The sequence below is a fragment of the Ursus arctos genome, unplaced genomic scaffold (genome assembly GCF_023065955.2).
Source record: "Ursus arctos isolate Adak ecotype North America unplaced genomic scaffold, UrsArc2.0 scaffold_1, whole genome shotgun sequence".
NCBI classification, from domain to species: domain Eukaryota; kingdom Metazoa; phylum Chordata; class Mammalia; order Carnivora; family Ursidae; genus Ursus; species Ursus arctos.
The window spans coordinates 96,789,886-96,811,856 of NW_026622763.1; the positions used below are offsets into that span (position 1 = coordinate 96,789,886).

Here is a 21,971-nt window from a genome sequence, read left to right on the forward strand (position 1 = left end):
TGCCTGTGTAAGCATGTGTACATAATGAACTTACGGTCACAGTGTTACTCTGCTACTGTAGGTAAAATCATAACCTATAGGAGCCATGTTGGGATCAAACAGTTGACTCAACTTTAGAGCCAGCCCGCAGGGTGGTTGGCTAGTAGCATAAACTGCTGTGTGTAATGGGGATTTAATGGCTTATATTGCAGTACCCAAGGGGGTTTGATGAGCTGAGACATGCTCGGATTGATGTCCAAAGGGGGTAAGGGTAGGCCTTTCCAGGTCACGACGGAATGGGGAGTTTGTGTGGATTTTGGTACTGTTCATTAGAGATATCAGTGTCTATGTTTGAAAGAGCCTGGTTAAATCAAAATCTGACTGGAAACCTAGCAGGAGAATTTAATCCCCAGGAACATCGGATAATTTAAAAGGCCTTCAATTGTGTCACTCATCAGATAATCCCTTTAACGTAAACTTGAAAAGGACCTTAAGTAAAGAAATGTTATTTGCCATCTTTTCCTAGGGAAAGATACTGAATTTTCTGACTCCATGTGACTAAACGTGCTACCACAGTAAAGGGGTATATGGAAACATTGGCCTAATTATAAAAACATGTCAACCAGGATTCTGATGAATGCTTTACCTGTTATTTTATATAACAAAAGATGATTTGCTAAGGTATGCAAGGATTTATGCTTCCTGGGAAATGAGCTTAATTTCTAGGTTATAGTGATAGTTTATGTTATCGTATGATACTGTTATATTTAAACACCTTGCAAGAGTGGCGTGAGTAGGGATACCTGGCTGCCTCAGTCACTGGAGCATGTGACTCTTGATCTCAAGGTCATGAGTTCAAGCCCCACACTGGGGGTGGAGCCTAATAAATAAATAAATAAATAAATAAATAAATAAATAAATAAGAGTAGGTGAGTAGATATTAGAATCATCTGCATAAAACTAAGGAAGGGAGAGTTTCTAAACCTCATGCCTCTTCTGAAATGGACCCTAGAAGGTCACAGACCTTTGAGTGAGAATCACTGGCTTCATAAGTAGGAGAGCTAGGCTTTGAACCCAGGCCTTAAAACATTTTCTATGTTACTTTCATTGCCTTCATTTATTTTTATTTATTTATTTATTTTTTATTTTTATTTTTATTTTTTTTTAAAGATTTAATTTATTTATTTGACAGAGACAGCCAGCGAGAGAGGGAACACAAGCAGGGGGAGTGGGAGAGGAAGAAGCAGGCTCCTAGCGGAGGAGCCTGATGTGGGGCTCGATCCCAGAACGCTGGGATCACGCCCTGAGCCGAAAACAGACGCTTAACGACTGCACCAGCCAGGCGCCCCTGCCTTCATTTATTTTTAGAAGTTGTATTGACCTTTTTAGGTTAAATTGAGTGTCTTCAGTGAAAGAAAAGTACATATTAATTGAACACTTACTATGTGGTCCCCACCAACATAAATGGCTCAAAGCCACAGCAAGCACTGCAAACGCTATGTAAGTGGTAAGGTTACAGGTCTCAGAAGAGAATCAGGGTGCTTGACAATAGGAAGGACTCACTGAAGTTGGTCTTTGGAAATGGATAAGACTTAGTCTGATGAAAGTCCACACAAGGGCACACCCTGAGGTGAAGGACAGAAGCAGGACTGAATACAGAAACTGAGAGGGGAGACAGTTGGGAGCAGGACAGTGGAAACAGAATGGAGCTGATCAGATGAAGCTAGATCACAGGAGGCCTTTGAAAATTAGTCAAGTGTGTTTGAAGTTTTTATCACATGAAATATGGAGTAACTGGAAAATTTTGAACAAGGTGGAGGGTTTCAAAGTAATCTAGGAAGCTCAGTCCATTGTGTTCAAGTTAGTCTTTTATTTTATTTTATTTTATTTTATTTTATTTTATTTTATTTTATTTTATTTTATTTATTTGAGAGACAGAGAGAATATGAGTGGGGGAAGGGGCAGAGGGACAAGCGGATTCCCTGGTGAGTTCAGAACCTGACGTGGGGCTGAATCCAAGGACCTTGAGATCATGTCCTGAGCCAAATTCAGATGCTTAACCAACTGAGCCACCCAGGAGACCCATGTCCAAGTTAGTTTTGAGGAGAGAGATTATGGGGGTCAGCAGGGAGGTCTCTCTCTCTTTCTCTCTCTCTCACACACACATATGTAGGCAACCTTATAGCTAACTCTATAACTCTATGGAGTAACCTTAGAATTAGAAATAATTTAAATACAGCCCAGATAGAAGCTGGAATATACCAGACACTCAAAAAGTAACAGTTAAAGTTTGTGACAAAAGCACAGGTGTCAATTTTTCATTGTATGACTTTTTTTCCTCTTTCTTATCAAATATCTTCATTATATATGGAAATTAACATCCTTACTGTACCTTGTTGGATGAAGGGAACTCTCTCCATCCCCAAATTCTAATCTCCAAAGCATCCTGTCCATGCTGTGGACAGCTCATTTGGATTCCTGAAATAGAAGAAAATTTATGGGAATGACTTTATAATTTGGAAAAATGCTATTATTATGAAAAATGGCAGAGTCTTAGAAGGTGGTTATAAAATTGAAAGTGAATAATGCATCAAAGAAATGCTCCACTGAAAACACGATTAAAGTATTTAGGACAAGCACAATAATATGGATTTCAAAACTAGAAAAAAAATAGGAGAAAAGGAGGGAGGGAGAAAGGGAGGGAGAGAGAAAGGGAGGGAGAGGAAGTTTTCAAGAAGGTGGAGAAGACATTTCAGGACATAAGAGACCTATGGACCAAGCTGGAAAGAAAGTACCCAAAGTGATCATGTCACTTGCTTTTTCCCTGAATGGGGGCTCTGGCTTTAGTAATCACTCTGTGGAAACTAACCCTAAATGAGATAAAATGTCCCAGGGAACACGGGCCATGCTTCTGTGATGGTTTCTTTATTTCTAGGAGCTGACTGCACATAAAGCTTATTTTAGAGTCCATGGTTATGAGATCGTTCCATCACCTGCCAACTACTAGCAAGCATCACAAGTATTTGAGGGGTTGAGAGAACATGCAGCGAAACAAAATGGGATTCTGGACGCTGTTCATCACTGCCAGCCTTGCTCCGCTAATACTCTGCCTTTTCCCCCTGTTCACAGAACCGAAAGTAAGCTGCAAATTAGGCCGGTCTGCCTCCACGTCAGGTGTGCCCCCTCCGTCAGTTACTCCTCTCAGGCAAGCCAGTGACCTGCAGCAGAGCCAGGTACCATCATCGTTAGCCAATCGTGATTGACTTCCTGTGATGCAACATGCCAAACGCTCCCACCTCTGTCTGTCATGTGTTGCTGTAGACAACTTTCGCATTTGCTTTTATTTTTCTCTGTGTGTATGGGTGGAGGGGGTGAGTCGTGGCAGTCTGTGTTCTCATCTGAAAAGGAAAGTCTTTCTTCTCTGTGACTGGTGAAACTTTCTTTGCTGTTTGTTACCAAATCGTTTTTTTTGTCTCTGGTTCCCATCATTCTGTAATCTTAATGTAGTAAACTTGTACTCTATGTATTGGCTTAGCGGTTATTTTTTTAACAATTCTTTCTCTCTTCCATGTTTTGTGTACTTTTATACTGTCTCTGAAAATTTATCAACATTTGATAAATTTATCTACTTTGTTTTATGTAGATTTCTTTTTAAATGTTTTGTCTACAACACTTGCACAGATGTTGTCAATGAATTTGTACATACCTTTTACCTCTTATCCTATTATACTGTAATATTTGTGGCCATTTTGCTTTTATTTCTATTTAGCTTGGAGCATGATTGTAAGACACTGTGAATATCGATGTCCTTATAAATATTCATATGCCAACTCATCTGGATTGAACATGGCAGCTAACCTTCTTTCTTAGGCCATAAAGACAAATTGACCGACCAGATAACCTAGATATTTACCAAAAACTCTAGATTAATAAGGCAATCTTTTAAATAAATGACTCTCCTATCTAATCCCAACAACATCAGAAATGTTCTCAGAAAGAGAATGTAAGTGTTTGTGCATGGTAAATAAGACCTCTATTATCACTTGGCAAAAGAGACAAGAAATAAAGGCATAAACTAAAATATCATTTAATCCTTTACAGGAACAGTATGTTGCTCCGATGTTCATTTGGGTACCTGGTTGTCTATGGGGAATTTAGTACGGGGAAAAATCATGACACATAAATGTCTGTCTATATCCCACCCAATAGAAATTCAGTACATCGACTTAATTTGTGAAGCTTAATTGTTGTTACTGTTAAGTATTATGGGTGTTAAATAGGATAATGTCATCCTGGAGTGATTTCTCTCCGCTTCCCGGCTTTAATCTTTGCATTCATAAAACTCTTCTGAAATAGTAAATCATGAAACTAGCGATGGTACCTCCATGGGAACTGTCCGTTACTGATTAGCAAATTACATATTCATCAATTATTTAAAATGTCAAGCTATTTTAAAAACATAACTAAGCAGAATAATTGCATTTTTTTTTTCTAATGGGAGACATGATGCTTTTTAGTATTTTGGTCTGGCTTAAATACGCACAGGATTTGATTTATGAATATATGAGATATCTATAAACACGAGAGATGAGAGGCTTCTCTCAAGGGCATCTCAAGTGTCATTTAGAATTCCTTGTGTCTTCATTTAAAATGTTAAATGCTTTCATAACTCAATGTATCCAGCTCAAACACTTTTTGGACAAAAAAAGAAGTAGAAACGATAAGACAATGGATTAATAAATAACACAATTAACCTAAGATAAACTGACACTTTAGTTGATTTAAAGCTATTTCAAAAATATTACATTTACCAATATTTAACGTTTAAAAAGTTAGATACAGAAAGGAAAGAAATTTAGCTGTCAGAAGATTGCATTCACATAATCGATTTTCCAAGGACATGTATCTTGCTATTACATTACCCTCAGTGTCACAGAGTGGTTTTCTATTCTTTGTCTTGTTTTCCATTTTTTCCTGATTGTCTTTATAGTTGTTCCATCCTAAGCCCCTTTAACTCTCAATGAAAGCAGGGGTAAACTTCTAGAATAAAAACAAGACACAATGTTTGTGCCTTTGCATTATCAAGTCCTTGCTCACTTGATGAAATACTCTTTATTCTTCCAAATACAGCAACATGAGAAAGCCCCTCACGTTGCTTGCACACTGTTAGTTTCCCTATAAAACCCGCAGAAATTCTGGCACAGGGTATGTGGACTGTCAGGGCTCTGAATTAGAAGGCGAGCCTCTGAGACTCTCCTCTGTGGCTTGTGACAGGTTGTAGAATTCGCCTATCCCTATATTCTGAAACTAAAGAGGTAAGCATGGCTCAGAAGAACCTTGCTTTGCACCCCTATGACCTAGCTTTGAACTAAAGTCAGTGGCTACTTATCGAAGATCCTCTTCTCTCGCAGGCTCTTGACTGAGATGTGTCTCTAAGTAACAACAAGGATGAGACTGCCCTTTGTTTGGTTATCCAAGGCAGTGGTGACCTGTGGACTGTAAGAGTGAATATTTATACACGACTCAGATATGGAACGTCTAGCATTATCAAACAATCACCCTCATCGCTTCTTAAGTAGTTTTTTCCAATACCAGGATTCCCAGCAATTATTTTTTTTAAATTTTTTATTATGTTATATTAGTCACCATACAATACATCATTAGTTTTTAATGTAGTGTCCCAGCCATTATTTAAACACAGAATGCTTAATAGGAGATGAACCGACTTCTTACTAGGAAATCATGGAGAAACTACATGATTTCTTTAAAACAAACAAAAGCAATCACTAATCCCTAAAATAATTCCAACGGTGCTTATCAGTTGAGGAACTTGGCTTTAGGACGTGTGTGCCATTTCAGCCACATTAAGGAACATTACCATTCAGAGAGAAGGAATTGTGTTTTCTTTCAAATTGTTTATTCATATCTTATCACTTTTCCATTTCCTCAGTACAAGTTTTTGACTTACCATTACATGTAGTGGTAGGGGTTTTCTAAGAAGTGTTGCAAGAGGGACATATGGAAGTGCCTGACATTGCTTTAGCAGAGAAGTACAGAGGTGCCCACAAGTCCCCCCCCGCCCAGCCTTGGCCAATAATGATGGCCCGCCCCGAAGAGTCTAGAGACAGTCATTACTCACTGAGCCACAGAAGAGCCTAGGGCCAACAGTGACTGTCCGCCATGAACATGTGTGTATTAAAAACGGTCAAGATAACATTTGCTTGGTTTTGCAATCTTTGGGCCTCAGATAACTACAGCAGACACAAGATTTGTAGAAATGTGTAATCTTATCTGACTGGAAGTTCAAAATATGAAGAGAAAATGTAATGCTCAGGAAAGAAGTGAGTTGTAAAGCATTTAGAGTACAATATTCTTTGAAACTTGGAGAGATGAAAACAGGTTTTTTTCTTTCTTAATTCACTCCAGAATAAGTAGACTAGACATGGGGCAAGACATTTCCTTGGAATTTTATTGCAATGCGGCCACATATTTTGGCATTTGTCTTAAAGCAGATCTTTAGAAATTAGACTGAATTTCAGTTCCTGCTATGAAAATGTTATTTTCTTTCCTTAGTTATAAAAGTAAAATGGCATGGAAGTCATACTGAACTTGGAGCACATGTAACTTTCTCTTTTTTTCTTCTGTAGTAAAGTAGAAAGCCATGTGTTTAGAAGAAAGGGTGTAACCACTTTTGCAGACAGTAGAAAATGATGTTCATGCTGTTCCTCTGTATCAGGCCAGGAACAAGCCTACCTCTTGGAATATGACCTCCATTCCATTGGTGATGATACCATCCGTAGTCTTGCTGCAGCAGGTGATAGGACAGCAGCTAATGCTCGTGGCCTTGGGAAAGCCATGCTTTCTCTCAGGAATGGAGCAGCTAGGCAGTGTCTCCACACAGAAGTGCCAGCTTTCCTTGGACAGATGTCCCAAAGAATGCTTGTATTTGTTTTTCAGGGAAGGAAGGAGATGAGCATTACACCTTCCACTGTATGTGCACACGCACTTAAACACCGTCATTTCCAGACACTTAGACTCCTTCATACACATAAGCTCTCACATACTCACACCTACACGTACATACTTGTTCACGCTCACTCACTCATGAATGTACACACTTCACATTTGTGAAATAACAGATCCCCACGTGGAATCAGGGAATCACAGAGCAGTGATCACATCACGTCACAGAATCGCATCGCAATAACTGTGACCTAAGCGTTGAAATGAAACTTCACCTTCTCCCTGTGGCTAGTTTATCCTTTGAAACTGTATTATATCTGATGATCCGTGATCTTGGGGAAGTGTTAGGAAAAGGCCTTCTGTAATTTCCTTTGGACATACATTGCGAAGGCTGACAGACCCAAATCTCTTTAGAAATCCCACAGTAGCCTCCAAAGCCATTATCTCTTGTTTTGTGGGCCCTCCACGCCATGAGAGATGCCTCTTCATTACCTAGGACAGGCCTCACCACGGCTGCTGGCCAGACGAGCACACCCACGTCCTTTCAACTTGCTCCTTCAGGATGATTTCTCAAATGTTTATTCCTTTCAGTGCCAGTCCTCTGGCCTCTTTCCAAGCTCCTAACATCCCCCTTCAGTTTGATGACCCTGCTGGAGCATAATGAGAGCCAACCCCGGGCTGGCTGCAGAGTAGAACACGTTCTTTTTTCCCATGGATGCCATAGCTGTGTCTGCATGCCAGCATCCAGCCAGGTTGCCCAGATAATGGAAGAACGTGTTGGGTGTCCAAAGCTTGACACATATCCAGTCTGTGTTCTGGCTGTGCCTGGATGTCAAAAATTGTTTTTTAGATACCTGGAAAAAAGGAAGGTAAATCATTCAAAGTTAGGGATTAGGGATCGGTATATGTGATTCTGATTAGGGATCAGTATATGTGATTCTGTGACAAGGCCTGTGCCCCATTCCAGGCATACCTCTAACGGCCAGCACACTGTGTGAGACTCAGTGATCTTTTGCTGACTGACAAAATTTCTCTCTTGATAAATGTCCCTCTCTATACATCCTTGAAAAAATGTTTTTCTCACACAATCTAATTTTGTCCTTTTCCTTAGTCTCCCACCTCCAATGCAGTGGGATGCATTGATTCGCCCCACAGCCTCAGTAATGCTTTGTCTCAAAGCTTTGAGAAGACCACTGCTCTTTCTCAAGATCTGCATGAGTTCTGGGCTTTCATTTAATTTTCCATTTAGTCAGAACATTTGCACATAAAATGTATAGGAGCCTAGAAAGCATAAGGAAGGTGAAAGACAAAGGGAGAGTATATTGACATAAATACTCAAACAAAGACATAGAAAGGAATTCTGTTTTCATCCACTCCATGCCTACCTACATCTCTGAATGATGTAACCTTAAAGGGTATGTTCTTATTTAACCTCACCTTCCATGCATAGGATCAAGTAGAAAAAGAAAAATTTAAAGAGTTGAGAAGCTTCAACAGTGTTTTCTCTTTAGAATTTCCATGCTACCATCAGCATGGATAGAACTTATTTTACCAAGACTGTTCATAATTTATTCTAGCCTTAAGTCTTGTAGACCTAGAACCTATATATTAAGAGGTTTCATCTGATCAGTTGTATATACATTTTCATGTGCTTTCTCTCTAGGAGCTGAAGTTTTGTGGTGGGTGGGAGAGAATGGTGTTAGGAAGGGAGGGAACAGGAGAGGTGGTGGGGGAGTGTGTGCCATCCCAACTTAATATGATGAAGGGCTCCTTCTCTACTGTCCCTTGCTCAAATATTGAACAAACTTTTGTTGTTGTTGTTGTTGTTGTTGTTGTTGTTGTTGTTAAGACCCTGTGAATATTCCAGTTCCTCCTATAAGACCTGACCCGAGAGAGTGTTCTGCGTTGTATTTGTACTTTACACAGCTGATTGGATTCTGTGCTCATGATTACAGAGCAGGATGGAAATGGAGGAAAAGCAGAAACAGAACACACAGCCAAGCAGCCAACGCTGAACTCACTTCATTAACACATAGCTGCCCACCACAGAGCTTCCTTCAGGCCATACAATAGATTTAAAAATGACTCCTATCGTTTGCTTCCTTCTGCGTACAAGTTACCTTGACGTATATTTCCAAATATGTAAAACCCAACAAGGGTACTTGGAAACCCCTACTATGTTTACAATGCAACATCATCACGCTGGAGAAGGGTTTATCTGTACTAACTTCAAATTGTAAAGTAAAGTGTTATGTTAACAAAAATTATGTTACAAAGAAATTATAGTTGTTATAATAATGATGTTTACTGAAGAGATTGGATCTAGCCCTGTGAAATGTGGAATAAATTAATATTATAAGTAAGAATGTCAGTGTTTATATTGATCCATTGCCATGCATTATGGCAAAAGTACATTAAAATAATGCAAGTGCCAAAAAACAAAAAAAGCAGTATCTTATGTGTGCTCTCAATAATCCTGTCTGATTGCTTTATATAAATACTAGCCTTGAGTACCCATTGACACGCTATATAATTAATTTCATATTTAAAGGAAAAGCAAAATTTTGTGATCACTTTTAAATAACAGTAATATGTGTAATGAAATATTGGCATTACTTGATTTCTACTTTTATAAAGAATTCAAGGAGCAGAGACTCAGAATGCTTTTTACAACACACTACAGTGTAGCTGAGAAGTTTGACATGTTATTTAGGCAGCCCATGTTAACTTTTGTATATTTCAAGGGGCAGACTATTTGGGAGTCACCTTTTAAAGACCAGTAGTCTCATGACCCGTCTCTCAATAACACCATTATCGAATAGGATGAACCAATCCCCACCCCCCCAGAATAATTTGCCATTTATTCCCTTAGAGTAGGAGGCAGAATGTAATAAACAAGAGGATGTTCTCTAAGAAGTCATGAACCAGTTGACACTGAGGGGAGGGGATGGGGACACACGGGCTGTGAGAGTGTCCACCTCTGACTCCGCTGTAGTCCCTGATTCCTGCGTGCATCCTTCTTCTCAGCATCAGAGTCCATAACCCACCAGACCTGCAGGTGAAAGTATGAAGTACCTTAAGGATATACTCCAGCATTCTTTAACCCATGGAAAATCCAGAAATTGTTTGGATTTCTTAGATGAGGTTTGCATCATAAAAACCAAGTGCTATTTCTTGTCATCCCTGCCGTGCTATATTCCAGGACTGTGCTGAGAGCTTCTTGACACTGTGACAGTGGAGCTCTCTGCAGTTCTAGCCTGTGGGTCCTGTTATCATCCCACATTACAACTGCGGGTACTCGAATACTTTGTCCAAGTTTTGTACTTAGTAAATGTCAGTCTGTGATCTTAGCTGCTCAGCTACTTAGAGGATGAAGGACTTCTTTTAGAGTCCTGAATCCACCCGTTAGTACTGTGTGAACTTGAATACATTGTTCAGCTCTTCAGCGTCTGTTTTCTTATCTGTAAACTGGGCACAGTGTTCTGTGCCCTGGATGATGGTCATTGTCTTTGAGGATTAATGGAATAACATATGTAGGGAAAGTCTTGAATGGACAGACAGAAACTGCTAGAAAATGCTCATTCTTTCTCTTTTCCCTTATAGCTTTTCTTCTTCCAAAAATTTACTCCCCTGCTTGCTAAGAAATTCCAAGTGAGAGAATTGTTCTAATCAGTGGTGTTCCGATGGGGGTGGGCAAGGAGGGAATGGTTCTTTCCCCCTGTATCCCTGACCTTGTTTAGAACTGCTGGTGCACGGTAATACTAAAAAGCAGACAGACTTTTAGTCACTTTTATTACTGATTTTAAATTCTCTAGACAGTGCATCTCCTTATTGCCAGCATCTGAGATGGATTACTTTCTCCTACCACCTTCTCAGTACACTTGATGCAATTATATTCATTATTCCTTTTTCAAATAGGAAATTAGCTACTTGATTATTTACTATATAATAGGAATTTGTATCTGGCGTGTCTTCTTACCTTATAGGTCTCATGTGTGGCTTGGAAGCCAAGTGAGTAGAAACCAACTAAGGTTATCATTTCAGAAAGGCCACCTGCCCCCTAATACTACTTTACTCTTCTATCTGAGTGAAAGTAGGAATGACGTAAAGAAAAGTTTAGGCTGCAGGGGAAGCCCTTACCTGCTGGGGTCAAGACAAAAGATGCAGAGATGAAGGATAAGTTTGTTACCAACTTCAACACTAAAAAGTTTCCCCAGACCACAGTTTTGTGTGTTTTTTTTAAAATAATTTATTTATTCATGAGAGACAGAGATAGAGAGAGAGGCAGAGGGAGAAACAGACTCCTTGATGAGCAGGTAACCCGATGCAGGACTTGATTCCAGGACGCTGGGATCATGACCTGAGCAGAAGGCAGATGCTTAACCCACTGAGCCACCCAGACACCCAGACCACAGTTTTAAATGCCTTTTTCTCCTACACACACATGCATTTATCCACAAGCGTGCCCATTATAATATTTTATCCTATGATATTGATCTGACTGTTCTGTATTTTCATTCCTATTTTGCCTTTTAATGGAAAAAGCATTCAGGATATTGCATTATAAATTGTTATGTACACATGAGGCCTGAATTTTAACCACGTTCGGGCTTCCCGAGTGAACGTGTGCCCAGCCTCGCCACGATCCATGGTTGTAAAGGGGCACTGCTTTGTATTTCTTAAGCAAAGTCAGAGACTATGGACTATATATATATATATATATATATATATATATATATATATTCCTCTGTAGCTTCATTTGTTCCTCTTCAGATGCCAAGGGCATTCTAGTTTCCAAGACTGGCGATAATATGGACATATTCGGGAAAGTAAAGCTAAGGGTCTTAAATCCATGTATGTCCCATCAGTTTATTCCATGTGTTTCTAAGCTGATCTTTCAAGTTTCCAATTCCGTGTCTATTTTTATTAAATGATTAGATAATAGAGACCCCGGGAAGGAGGGCAGTTGAAAATATTTAACTGCTAGACTTGTTCCAAATGTCCATATACTTGAAAGCAATGCTTTGGCTCAGTCTAGAGAACAGATTACCAATGTATCACTGTAGAGCTTGTTGGACTTGTATACAGATAGATAGCCACTGTAGGACCATTAAAGCTTTCCGATTGCTAACTCCATTTGAGAGCTAAACGCTACGGTTGTGTTCTGCTGCCAGTTGTTAGCAGAAGTCCACAGACACGTTCCCCATCATAGGCTGTCACTGTTGAAATGAGTATCAGGCTGCAGATGGAGCTGGACCATCTAGTGCGGGGAAGGTCACATAACATTAGGTGGACGCCTAGCGCCACCTAGCAGCCAAAGTGTGCTTTACAATCTGTACTTGGATTTTAAAACTAAGCGACTCAAAACTGATTTATGACAGAGAAAATACGCTGTTTGCGAAAGTAACCATAATACTTATAGAAACCCAGAACAAACGTCTTTTATGATACTTGTTTTGGATAATTTTCATGACTTTAGTCTTGCAATTTTAGGTTGTCTAACTTTTCAATATACCTTCCTGTACTTTTGGGGGTGGGAGGGAATAACGAACAGCAGCCAGTGATTTCTGAATGCTATGCATTATTGATGATGAGATGCAACTCTTTTCCTTAGGACTTATGACGTCTTCTGTGCATTGTAATTTCCTAAATCCAAACTGAGCCTCAAGGAAAGGAGGTCATTTTTCCTTGTGTTGCATCTGAAAAGAAAACTGGCAAAGGGAGCTTGACTGGCTGAATGCAAGGATGCCTGTTGACTGCTTTTGTTTATCACCAGCATATTTGAAACATATTGTGTAGGATTCTTTCCTGAAAAGAGAGGCCTCCCTAACTAGTGGGTAAAATTACCTCCAACTTAAATTACACTTGGGGCAGGAGGAGATGTGTATGCTGTAGTAAAGTTGGCTCAGAGTCATACTACATTTGACTCCGAATAATAAATACTCTCACATTACGAGTGCCTTATTCAGGAAGCCCTAGAAATCTTCACTTTCTCCACTTAGTTCACCTGCTGGACAAACTGTTGTTCTCTGTTCTGTGCAGCAAATAAACACTATCCTTCTCATTGAAGCATCTTTCCCAAATAAAATAGATTTCCAAAGTGGCATTTGTTGGGGGCTTATTATGTGCTTGCCCCCATGTTCAAGAAGTTATATTATCTAATTTTATTCTCACAGCCTACATGTGCAGTAGATAACATTATCCCCATTTCACTGATGGGAAAACCGAGTTTCATAGCTAGTGGCTATGTGGACGTGAGGGGTAAGCCCGGGTGGTTCTATCTACTCGGTGTTTGTTTTCTTTTCTACCAGAAATAGCTGCCCTTCTGACTTTGCTCTTTTCATATAACTCCGTTTCATTTCTGTTAATGCCGTTTCTTTATTTAATCATTCTTTGGTTTTTCCAGGTCTTGCCTTTGAACACCTCTAGATTAAAAGCTCACATAGCAGAGGGTCAAATTCAACTCAGACTTCAACTGAGCAAGGTACCACCTAAGAACATGATCTCCAAGGGTGAGGTGGGGCCGGGAATGCAGCTCCTGGAAGGAAGCTAGAGGTCACTCGTTGACTGTCCTTCTCTTATGGACCGTGCGTGGGGGTCCTGAGAAACCAGCCACGCAGCCACAGGTGTGCGGCGTGTGAATGAGTGTGTGCACGCACACGAGGAGGAACGTGAACACTCGAGCACGTCTTTTCACACGCTGAAAAGAAAACACACCCTCTCGCACACACGCACACATAAACGCAGCTTCTAGAGCCCCGGAGTAGATTCAGCCAGCCGCACACAAAGGACAAAGAATGTACTCACCAAGATTTATGCAGCCCTGGGCTTCCGTGGGGAACCTGTGAACAGACACCTTAAACTGGGTGGGGTGGGGGGTGACCAACTATACTATCACTCCAAAGCCTTTGTTTCCCAAAATAAATGCAGCATTGGAGCTACTTGATAATCCCTAGTTGTCAGCTTTTTTGACGCGGATGGAGTCTGGAAGGTTGAACATCGTGACTTAGCTCCCAGGAAATGAGGAAGTTACTTGAAGGACCAGAAGGTGTCAAGAGTAATCATACCCACCCCATCGTGAAAGGGTTGAGGCTTTTCAGGAGAGGCCAATGAGCCAGTCAGGGATCATTCAGGCTACAACCTAGGCAGGAACGCGATCTATGCTGTCGCTTGTCTGATAGTCACCTGAATGATGAAACGAGGAAACTTTAGAGAAGTCTTACATGGGAAGCACTTCACATCCCATGGTTGCTTTCCACAGGCCTCATGGAATTTCCAGGTATTTTGATTTCTACATCCATATGAAATGAGACAATGAATATGAAATCCCGTTTTAAGCTAGAATGTTTAAAGGCAAATGCTTATTTTCAGTAATTTATTATTTAACATGTAGGCTTTTTTTTTTTGGGGGGGGGGGAACATTTAACATTGCTGGGGCCAAGACGTGCAAGGCATTTGAGGATGTATGGTGCATTAAGGGGAAACAAGAGAAGCCACAGGACAGGAGAGCAGAAGATAGCGAGACTGGTGCCTGCCAGTGCGGCTTTATGAGAGGCTCATGCTTTTCCCCAGCTCAGGTCCACTCTCCCCACTTGTCCCCATATCCAGCCTCCACACCAACAAGAGAGTGCCATGTGTTTGTTGACTCCTCAGTGCAGAGTTCTGTAAAGTATGCCCATTGCCTACAGGATGGAATATAAAGTGCTTTTGCATGGGTTTCAAGGAGTGTATGATCGGGCCCCGGTCTTTCTGTTCAGCTTCACTATCCGGCACCCTATCTGGTACATCTCATGCCCATCCACTACCCTCCATGGTTTTCTCACTTTCAAATGCCCCCGGGATGTCTCCAAGATTTGCCCGACACTTATTTCTTCTTGGAATACCCTCCCTCATCCTGGCCTCCTGGAAACCATTACTTATCAATAGGTCAAGTCTGGAATCAATTGTGTTCTCCCATTTCCTGAGGCTGCTGCCACCCTCCCAAGCATATCTCCTTGTCCACAGCTCCCCTGTATTTTATACTTGGTGTGCCTTATTTTTGTATAAAGGAGAACGTTGTCTGAGGGATATTGTCTTCTGTTCTGTTTGTTACCCAGAAAAGCCATCTGGGGAAAGGTCAGATTAGATAAATTCCTTTACTATCAGAGTTCTTAATTTGCAGATGTGCATTGGAAATTGCAAAGAGGAGGCTCTCACATATCATGCTTTTCAAATATATTTGACCATGGGACCCCCCCTTTTTTTTTGTTTTTCCAAAGAGAATCTCTTTTGATTCCAAAAATGCAGCTTATAATTGTTTGCATTAGATCGTAGACCCTTTGAGGGCTGGGGTGTATATGTTCATCTTAGAAATCTCTAGTTGTCTTAGTACATATTGAATGAATAAATTAATTAATGCTAAAGGCGGAAACAGATAGGCATCTCATTGTAAAGCTGTTATAATAATTTGCAGAAGCATTTGGGCTCCTGACAGGTGGCTCGGCACATAGTCATTGCACATGCCCACCTCCATTAATTTGCTATTTTTACCTGCTGGCGGAGGATGAGAGACAAATGTTAGAGAAGAGAATTAAAATTTAGGTACCACTGAGAGAGATAACACAATGCCTGCAATTCACACGAAAAGGGAAATACCTACTCAGTTCATTACTAAACATTGATTTTTTTTAATAAAAAAAAGCAGCTTTATTGACACAAAGAGGAAGAGTATGTCATGGGGACCACTAGAGAGAGATAAACTTTAATGATGCAAGTATATATTTAAGATAGAACATAAAGTGGGATTGGAGGACACACTAAGACCTTTATGCTTCCTAATAGAAGTGATAATGACATCCTCTCCCCACAAATAGTTCAATATGAAATTTTTTCTCTCTTTTTTAGAAAGATTTTATTTATTTGAGAGAAAGAAAGAGAGAGAGAGAGAGCACCAGCTATGGGGAGGGGCAGAGAGAGAGGGAGAAGACTCCCCTCTGTGCAGGGAGCCCAATGCGGGACTCAATCCCAGGACCCTGAGATCATGACCTGAGCCAAAGGTAGACACTTCACCGACTGAGCCACCCAAGCGCCCCTGAAGTTTTATCTCTTAAAATAACACAAAACTTATATCACATTTATACTTCTGACACCTGCCACAATGTGTATTCATTAGTTCATATTGCAAGGTGTGGATGGTTTCCCCCCACACCACCAAGCAATTCTCCAACCCCAGTTGGGGGTTCTACAACTTAACTCAATTTGCAGATGGCACCAGATACCACAGGTGGAGGGCTCGGTTCTCCAAGACTGACCCCACCTCTGATGCCATAATGGAAACTCCAGGTTGTCACTGGGCTATAAATCAGAGGTTCCTATGATCCCCTCCTTGGGTTCAGGTACTTGGCCGGAGCGGCTCACAGAACTCAGAGAAACCTTTTACTTCCTAGATCCCTGGTTTATTATTATACATCAAGATGGCTAGATGGAGGAGGTGCATAGGGCAAGGTCTGGGGAAGGAGCTCATTGAACCCCCTTCTGTCTGAAACTCCCCATGGTCACCAACCTGTGGAAGGAAGCTCGCAGAACTTCCTCCTTTTGGGTTTTCATGGAGACTTCATTAAGTAGGTCCAGTTGATTAAATCATTCACTACTGATGATTGAACTCATTCTCCAGGGCCTCTTCCCTCCCCAGAAGTGGGTGGGACTAAAAAGTTCTGACCCTCTAATCACATGTTTGGCTCCACCAACAGCCAGCTCCCATCCTTCCAGCTTTCCAAAAGTCATCTCATTAACATAACAAAAGACACCCTTCCAATTCTCCTGGCAGGTAATTCCAAGGGTTCTAGGAGCAGTGTGCCAGGAATGGAGATGAAGACCAAGTATAAATTCCTTATTATAAATCACACTATCACAGTCTATATATATTCTACTTGATCTAAATTTTCTTTTCACAAAATTTTGCATAAGGTTATTGAAGCTGAACTTCTTTCTGGCTTGCATTCTCTCTCTTTTTCTACCGTTTGGCCTCAGATTTCCTGGGTGGATGCCCTAAACACAGGAGAACTCTTCTCTTGGGTGATTGAGCACATGGTACATGCCCACGGAATTTTTTTTTTTAAAGATTTTATTTATTTATTTGACAGAGACAGCCAGCGAGAGAGGGAACACAAGCAGAGGGAGTGGGAGAGGAAGAAGCAGGCTTCCAGCGGAGGAGTCCGATGTGGGGCTCCATCCCAGAACGCTGGGATCACGTCCTGAGCCGAAGGCAGCCGCTTAAGGACTGCGCCACCCAGGCGCCCCCATGCCCACGGAATTTCTAAAGCTACTCCAGCAGCCAAATTTAAATACAAAGGCAAAGAACTTAAATAGGTTTTTAAAAAGTTGTGAGAACTGTCAGTGACAAAGAGCTATTTACCACTCTAGTATGTTCACTTAAAAGAAAGTCTACCTTCCAGCTCTACTGTTTTCTCAGAATGAGTCACGAGAGGGAGACTATTAATGCAGCTGTTAACGGTGTCACGAATTGTGTGTGAAGATTTGCTAAAGCTGCCAGTAGGGGGCAGCATTTTGCCTTTCCCTATTTCCTTTAAAACTCTTGAGGGATTTTACAGGTCCCCCAGGGAGTGCTATATTTCAATATTCATCATGGAGATGGAGAGAAATGACCCAGAGAGGTGAGGCCAAGGGACTGGTCTGGAGGAGAGCATGTCATGTTTTTTCCTCCCTCCTCTTCCTGTCCATCATCTTTCCTTCCTCTCTCTCTTAGCGACTCCCAGGGGCAGAGCAGTGCCTGGACTCTAGGAAAAAGATTCACTGGAGAATATTGCTGGCTGCAAACTTTCTGATAGTGACTTGATAACCTTACTTGCCACAGTGCTGTAAACAGTCATTTGGGGTCTGGGCAAAAAGAGTGTGGTTATAATTAACTTGGGGCTATTTTACCTTCCCCTCCTCCTTCTAAAGCCTCCACACTCTAAAATCACCTATCTCACACAAAATTTTCCAGCCTGTGTCTCATACCCACTGTTTGGCTTTTACCATCTCTTGTACACCAACCAAATCCTAATAACTACCATGTGTAACTGTCATTACTAATAACTACCATGTGTAACTATCATTGACGTTGCAGTAATTAGCATTAGCACTTTAGAGTTTGCAAGTTGCTTTCATACATTCACTCAGCAAATGCTCGTTGTCCATCTGATAAGCACCAGACGTTCTGATGGATGCTCAGCGGCTGATAAAACTTCTTGTGTTCAAAGGAGCTCTAGCCTAGTAAATGATACACATATATTTTAATCATATCACTTCATCTCTAAATGTTTAAACAAGTATCTCCTAAGACCAAGGGCATATGGGCATATTTCTAAACAATCACACTCAGAAAAGCAATCACGTAGGCTACAATGATGTAATACGATGGTCTCATAAAAGCCCACTTTCAAGTCTCTACAAGTGCCCCAACACTAATGCCCTTCCCCGATCCAGGATCCAATCTAGGATCACAGATTACATTTAGTTCTCATTGTCCTTTTTTCAGTCTCTTTTCCATCATGAGTATTTCTCAGCCTCAGTGATTTTTCAAGATGTCGAAATTTTTAGTCTAGAAGTTGTTGGGTTGTTGGTTTTTTTGTTTTGTTTTGTTTTCCTAATGACCCTTAGTTTTGATCTGTCTGATGGTTCCTTTGTGACTAGATTCAAGTTAAACATTTTGAGCCAGAAGGCCTTCTCCGAGAAGCACATGGCACACAGTTTGTCAGTTTGGTTCATGACTGGGAACACAATGTTGGATCAGCTGATAAGGGCTGTTTCTCTATTCTAAATACTCAGTGTACCAGGAGGGAGGGACCCAGGAGGCTGTTTTGGAGTCTGTCCACCACAGGATCAAATCCACTGATTCAATATATCATGCATCTTGTGTTTTATTTTTTTTTTAAATCTGTTTTTGTTTGATCAATTTCTAAATAGATTTGACTTTACATTTTCTTTTGTGACCGCCACATCAATCCTGCAAATTGTCATCATTACTCTATGTCTGATGAGAAAAGTGAAAAACGAAAGGTCAAGTTAAGTCTCAATTTCACATAGCTAGAAATGGCAAGTCTGGGATTTGAACCCTGTCCACTGTCTGAGCAATGTTCTGTACCTCTCATTACCACTAGAGGGCAGAAGAGGACCTTCAGAGTTAACAGCTCACTTGGACTAGAAATCTTTTGACAGTACTGAGTTCCATGCTGGGCAATGCTTAAAGATGAATGAATAAAGAAAAAAAAAAGACATCGTGTCCCCACTGATGCCTCACCTTTTCTGTTTGCTAATTTTAGACTAAAATAGATTGAATATACATTAACTACAAACATTGTAGAGTAAGATTAAAGACAAGTATAAATACCGACACACTATGAAATGAGTATATGGACCATATTTAATTTACAGTGAGGTTTTAGGCAAGAACAAACAGAGAGTTGTTCTTTTACAATATGTATGATCTGCCTGTAAGTATAAAACATAGTACATGCACTTATGGAATAGGTGTTAATTACTACTTTCCATGAATCTGTCTTTTTCCTTTTTAGAGAAAAGATAAAAAGCCATTATGGAATGTGAATTTGGCATTTATTATGCTGTGTTGTTTTAAAATTAAAGGACCCCAATTAAATGTCTGCATCTACTGTCTTTACCTACCACAAACAAGATATCATTATGTTTAATTCATCATTTAAAAACTCACTGCAGTGGAAAAATACGAGGCAAATGTAGTCTCTACACCGAGTGGTTATCAAAACAGACCTTATCTAGAGATATAAATAGAAACCTACATTCTTTATTCCCAAAGTAGCAACAATAACAGAGCTGTAATCGGTGGGAAACACTAAAAAGAAAGAAAACAGAAAAGGCAGCGCAGTCCTCTCATGTCGACCCTATGAAAACAGGTATCCGGAATGTACTGGGCAGACTTTGAAAATCACAGGGAAGTGCTAAAGCGAATTACATTTTTAAAACTCATTAATATTCAAATTAATATTCAAATTAGGAAAATGTAAAGTAGCCTTCAGTGCAGTAATAGAAAAGGTATAATTATGCTAGACATCAACAGAGAAAAAAAGAAAGACGGAAAGAAAGCACTATGAACAATTGTAGTTGTGTCCCATCATCAGATGATGGGCAAAGTATGAAGAGGTTAATTTAGTAGGTACTATTGTTCAAAAATCTGCTTGAAACCATTTTGAGCATCTCCTCTGAAGAGTCAGGTTGGTGAGAAAGTGTGCAGGGTCTGGAGGGCACAGGGATTCCCCAGGTCTAAGGGAAAGCTGGAACCCTCTTCAGCTGAAGAGCTTTGCCTGGCACATTCTGGTCCCTTAACACACACCCTTTGCACAGAACAGTGGCCTGGTATTTGCAGGTCCTACCCTGGAAGGATGCGTAGACAAACCACGATGAGTTCCTCTTGCTATGATTCTCTCTCCATGGCCTTAACGATGTACACAGCTGCCAAAGGATAAGGATGGAAACCATCTGTTTCTCATCTCAACCCAAGAGGCAGGTTTAACTAGAGGAAATGGGTGGATGCTGTTGTATAAAGGATTTTTATGAGACCTGAGAGTAAAATCCTGGACTGTTTTACCAGAAGAGATCATGAAATCTTCCCTTTGGAGACCTTTAAAACCATAGCAGCTTCCCAAGTCGGTGAGACGACACTGGTGTGGCCCTGCCTGAAGGTAGGGGACAGGATTCGGAGATGGGTCTGTAGCCTTTATAAATATAATTTTATAGGAAAAAAATTGTAAAGACCCTTATAAAATAATGGTCTTAATTATCATTTGTATAACCTGCTTTTACCACAGAGGGGTGCTATTGACTTAGTTTATCTCTTCCTCAGAAAATGATTTCAGTGTTTTCTCTAAAAATCTTACTGTAGGCTTTTGGCAATCATTTTGGGAGCATCAAGTAATAATTCTCATTTTTTATATGTTTTGGAATGACAGAGATCTGGATTAAAGTCAATTTTCCTAAAATTTATTTGGACCACATGTAACAATCTCTTTAGAAAAATAAATACCATCCTTGGATGATTACTATGAGTCAACGGCAGACTACGTTTTTTCCAGGCAGTTATAGGAGATACAGACACTTGTGAATCAAATTACCATCTTATGCTCTGGTCGTGCAACCTTTTTGGTGATAGAATTGGTGTATCAATGAGCAGTTATTAGACACAGAGGATAGTCAGAAAGCTCAGTCTTCTCTGAGAAATGAACATGGAGAAACAAGAACAGTTGGGGACACCAGCACTACTACCTCCCATCCATTCTTCCTTGGCAGGGAGGCTGAAATGCCAAAGGGATCGTCAACCATCTCTGTGCTCGCTACGGATAGTCCTATTTCTCCTTAATCTTGGGCATAATGACAAAGCAGGTGCTCTGTTGCTGAACTGAATTGAAACTCACAGATTTGCTGTGTGGTGAGCAAAGGACCCATTTAAGACTGAGGAAGTCAGGTGAAGCCACAAAGCTCTTAATTTTCCTGAATTGGGTCCTAGCTTTGTGCTCTGAATGCTGCTGGGTAGAGAGAAGACGCAAAGATAAATGAAAACCTTCTGTTTCTCCTAGCAAGACTTTGATGAGGACACCGATGCCTTCAAGAGACTGTAACTTGCAGAGAGTTTGAGGCTTTGAATATATATTAGGTTGTATGGATTTGGAGGTTTAAAAAGCATCCTGATGGGACCAGTTAAGAAGGGCTATATTTTCTGGTTTTTGTAAATGAAATGCTTTGTGAACCTAACATAAAACCAGTCTGAAAGATTAATTAATCCTTTATCTAGAGCCTCTGGTGGGGAGTGCGGAAGGTTAGTGTGCTTGGGACACTTGGCAAGAAACATTTGTGTTCCCATTTACCCCCTGGGGCTATTCCTGGTGAGCTGGTAGAGGGCCACCGTGAGCTCAGGTGTGATAATGATTCTTGGAGAAACTACAGACATGCAAAGTGAATCAGCGCAGGGTGTGGGATGGAAACCTACCCTCAGTCCAGAATCTTTGTCCTATGACCAT

At 40.6% G+C, this 21,971-nt stretch overlaps 1 protein-coding gene across 1 annotated transcript in view; it reads left to right on the forward strand.

Annotated features, from left to right (window-relative positions):
- NYAP2 (neuronal tyrosine-phosphorylated phosphoinositide-3-kinase adaptor 2) overlaps nucleotides 1–21,971 on the forward strand; it is a 238,856-nt gene that overhangs the window by 194,545 nt on the left and 22,340 nt on the right. Inside the window, exon 5 of the mRNA XM_026491817.4 lies at nucleotides 3,109–3,212. Within this exon, the coding sequence (XP_026347602.4) occupies nucleotides 3,109–3,212 (104 nt within the window). The remainder of the gene's footprint in view (nucleotides 1–3,108; nucleotides 3,213–21,971) is intronic.